This window comes from Limulus polyphemus, unplaced genomic scaffold (assembly GCF_000517525.1).
Source record: "Limulus polyphemus unplaced genomic scaffold, Limulus_polyphemus-2.1.2 Scaffold2863, whole genome shotgun sequence".
Classification (NCBI taxonomy): domain Eukaryota; kingdom Metazoa; phylum Arthropoda; class Merostomata; order Xiphosura; family Limulidae; genus Limulus; species Limulus polyphemus.
The window spans coordinates 34718-39252 of record NW_013668473.1 but is presented as its reverse complement, the minus strand read 5'-3'; the positions used below and the strand labels follow the sequence as shown (position 1 = coordinate 39252).

The window sequence follows — 4535 nt, the reverse complement described above, 5'->3', positions numbered from 1 at the left end:
TCCTTAACTAATAACGTCTGTTGTATATATTTTATGCCAACACAGCACATAATATTTTTGTTGAATATAAACTATACTTCACCTGAGTAACTGAAACTTCTGGCTTTAATTGTCTGGAAGAATCAGGACAGCAAACACTAGAAACTCTAAGGCTGTGCCGATCATGCCTGTGTCTTCCCGTTTTTTCCCTGGAAGATCTTAGTACCAAAGAACCACCTTTTTCATACTGATTCTTGCAACCTATATTTTGAGGTGATTTCCTGAAACTTTCAGGGTTAAAGCATAACCCAGATACAACATATTGAGACAAGGAGTCAGTGTCACTTTCCTCAAAGAAGGCGGTTCTTGAAAGAGATTCGTCAAAGCTTTTATTTTTTCCAGCATTTGTTGAATATATTCCAGTGGTATAGGTGTCTTTTTTATTCTTCTGGAAGCGTAATGAAAAAGTTTTTCTAAATTTTTGTAGAACACTATCACTTGTTGCTGATCGTGGACTAGATGTTCGGATTGAAGAGTGACGATTAAATACTGCAGTGGCATACTTTTCACTATTTGCTGCTCCTAACTGTGAAAAGTTACCACTAGATTTACTTAATTTCTTATCACTGGATGTATTATCAGTAACGTTGAAGGAGCTATTTAAAATTTGTTTTGTTTCAGCTTTACTGTAAATGTGCGACCACGGTCGGTAATGACTGCTGCCTCCGCGTCGAACATCTTCACTGCTGTGTGCTTCAAACTGAGGTATACTGCACGTCTTTAGCTGCCGTTCAGACTTTGAGATAAGATTGTTTTTGGTGAGTTGAGTACGATACACTCTTCTGTTTCCAGGTGTAGGTGCAGTATTTGATATTGGCTGACCAGGGTTTGCTATTTCGGTACCTAAGCTGTCAACATCTGGACCAGTATGATTACTCTCTATGCCCATAATCAGATCCAACTTTGTGATTTCAGTCTGAGAATCATGTATATCAGAAATTTTACCAAGTCCAGAGCTATGATAGGGAGAATCTTCTTTTAAGGAATCCCTAATCTGAGAAGTATTTACATGATAATTTTCATCAAGCTTAGATCTATGACTCACAGAGTCAAGTTCCTCTGATTTTCTAGTTTGTTGAATATTTACATGAAAGGATTTATCAGGTTCGGAGTTATACCAAACTGATTCTGATTCCTTTAAACCATTTGCCTGGGAATCATTTACAGATGGAGGCTCAAGTGAATTATACTGTGGATACACGGCACCATGCTCTTCTAATCCCTTTAGAAAAATGAAATAAAATAATAGTGTCAAATCTGAACTTCCTGGCACAAATTATTTGTTCTTCAAACTTTAGTTTTAAAATACTGTTTACAACAAAAATCATGAAGTAACATGTCAATATGGAATAAACACAACACATTAAACTAAAGAAATGCTAAGCCCTACACAACTTGAATTTTTACCAAAAAACAAAACAAACATATAATAAAACAGAGTAATACTTACATGTTAGAAACAACTAATGAGATAATGCTATCTTTGTTAAAAGTTGTGTACATTTTCATCATTATATGAAACTTTGGACACTTTTAAAAAATTTCATTTTAGTTAAGATATACAAGAGGGTAGTAACATATTTGAGACAAAGTACCTGTTGATCATTTTCAATGAAATTAACTTAAACGCACTAGTATCTCAATTTTTGATAATAAAAAAACCTTACGTATCTGAAGTAGGTGAACATTTTGAATTTGAATAGTATATTAATAAATAAATTACAGTGACAAAGTAAATTAGACTGTACAAAAAAAACCCTTTCTTTAATGATAGTTTCAAATCAAATGTTAAAAGAAACATATTCCATACAGTGTCAATACTATTACTATTGCAGCTTCTAGAGTTTATTTCACCTAGTTTTGAAGTCCTCAAATTATACTTACATTAAAACCTTAATTTAATAAAAATTTATTTATCAAAAAACATTTGATAATGGTTCTGTTTGCCAAATTGGCTTGTACTGCAAATTTTATGGTGTTCATAAGTAAATTGTTAAAACATCTTTTGTATTTATGGTAATATTACTAAGACTATCAGTTGCCATCCCTAATTTCGAAATACTGACCACAAAGAAGGCAGCCAGTCAGTAGTATCTTATCATCTATCATCTATGCTAAGGGATCAACTGTCACTCTTTTAATGCACCAACAGCTTAAAGTATGGGGAATATATTTTTTTATCACTTGGATTCAAACATAGTTCTCTGAAATCCATAGCTTTCCACATTGTCATCCTGTTCCATTAAAAAAAATCAATGATAAGAGAGAGGAAAATCAACATAGTTGATTTAATATAATGACAGAAATGTTTATATATTTGTAAATTTCACACAGGGAAAAAACTGTACATCTACTTTATGAAGAAAAAAAGCTGTCCATCTGTCACACCGATATCTCATACATTGCGGTACCAATTGACATGCAACTTGCACGAAAGAACGACGCTTTCTGCTGTGACAAGCATATCTTTTTAAAATTCCTCCAGCCATCTATATATAAAATGGACGATGTGCTACTTTGGACAGATAACTAGATTTGAGGGTAGGTTGATACAGATCACGATGAGTAATAAAATTTGAGTCGAGTATATAAGCACCCCACGGTTAGTACTACTGGTGCACAAAAATCATAATCATTAGCTGAATCTCCTTTACATTGCCTTGTTGTCAAGGGGACACACTGTAGCAACGTCACCAAACTTTGTCCAATCTGAACCCTTGGCTACAACTCTATAATAACCCACAAGTTTTACCCACAGCACATTTCAATTTTGAAAATGGTCAAATTAAAGTGTACTGCTTCAGCTCAGCAGGCTAACAAAACCTAAACCAGGAAGACAGTCCAAAGAGAAGACCCTGAAATTCATAATAAAATTCACTGCCTTTACCATGACAGGTGATAATTTGCAGGGTTATACAGCTGACCAGGTAAGAATATGTCGTTGAGAATCAGTTTTTTTGCATGTATCAATCTACAAGGATTTATCAAGAAGAAAATTTGAACATAATTAAAAATATACAGAAGTCAAAATGCTAATCAAGCAATACTTAAAGGATATGACTAAATATAGATAAAAAAATGTTGTTTTCATGAAATACTAGAAATAAGATAGTGATTCTTCATACATATATTGTTACATATATTCATACCTTTATATTATATTTAGATATTATTTTGAGAAGAAAATTTTATCATTATTTCCCGTCATATGATGGGCATTCAGCTTGTTATTCATAAACATTACTTTGAATACTCTAAAAACTGATATACTTTTTAAAGTGGACCAAGAGTGGCCAATTAGCTTGCATGATGGAGTGTGAGCCCAAGAATCCTTGGTTCATGTTCTGTTGTTGCATAATTGTGCTTGCACTTTTGATCTTTGGGTGAGTTATAAGAGCGGCAGTCAAATTCTGTTGTTTGATTAGCATAGCCCAAAAGTTGGTGGTGGGTACTATTGACCAGCTGCCTTCCCTCTAGTTTATCATGGATGGCCAGTGCAGAGAGCCTTTGTGTAGTTTTTCAGGAATATCCAAAGTAAAAAACAAAATAGTTTTAGAGTAGAAAACTTCACCACTTTCCATAACTTATGGGTGAAAGACTGGTCATTGATTTCTGCAAAATTTTAAATATTTTTCAGGTCTAGCTATTAAGTACATTTTTATATAAGATATGGCACAACTCAAGAATAAAACCCAATACATGTCAAATTGAACTCGGAAACTTCAATGTTTCTCTATTTATTACAGCATCTAAAAGTTATTAACATTTTCAGAGAGTGCCTCACAGTATATGAAGATATATTTCATACATTGAAATCGTTTTCTATAAAAAATGTACAATATAAAGTAATTAAAGTCATGCTGTAATCAAGTGTATACAAATAACAAAACACATGTAATAACCATGCAATAAATGAATAATGAGCAAAATTATGTCACTACTGTTCACTAAAATACAAAACATAATTATTGAAACGTACAAGGATATCTTTGGTTAGCCCTTCTACCAAGAAAGTAGAAATTACAAATGTGCAGAAGATCTTTGCAACAATAGGACTCTACAGAGACAGGATTACATGGTCTTAAGAAAAGCCTTCCAGTTCAACTTACTGGAGCAATATGAAAAGAACTAACCACAATTCAACTCAACTTTGGAGATAGCAGTAGACCAAATAATTTCAGTGATATATAAGTTACTGCTCATAAGCCAGAATTCAGTAATAACAAGATACTAATTTTGTTAAAACCTGTAAGAATTGGAACAACTGGTGAAAACCATTAGTGGTGTATCTCTCTTTGTTTTTTTACACATATTGTTTTGTAACTGAGCTGGAAACAATTCATCACATCACAAATTTCATCACAACATAACTACACTTCAATTACTAGACACCATTAAATGTGGATTAAGTGGGTTTGATCCACTGATACACATTTTCATCATAATACTTTTTTTTTCACTGTTGTTTTAAATAATCAATACTTTCATCTTTAAAT

The 4535-nt window shown here is 32.8% G+C and overlaps 1 protein-coding gene across 1 annotated transcript in view; it reads right to left on the bottom strand.

Moving 5' to 3' along the window:
• Positions 1–2178, bottom strand: part of LOC106468080 (spermatogenesis-associated protein 13-like) — a 36760-nt gene extending 34582 nt beyond the window's left edge. The window contains exons 1-2 of the mRNA XM_022396383.1: positions 2106–2178; positions 83–1261 (exon numbers count right to left, since the gene is read on the bottom strand). Of these exons, the coding sequence (XP_022252091.1) occupies positions 83–928 (846 nt within the window). The 5' untranslated portion in view covers positions 929–1261; positions 2106–2178. The remainder of the gene's footprint in view (positions 1–82; positions 1262–2105) is intronic.
• Between the last annotated feature and the right edge of the window lie 2357 nt (positions 2179–4535).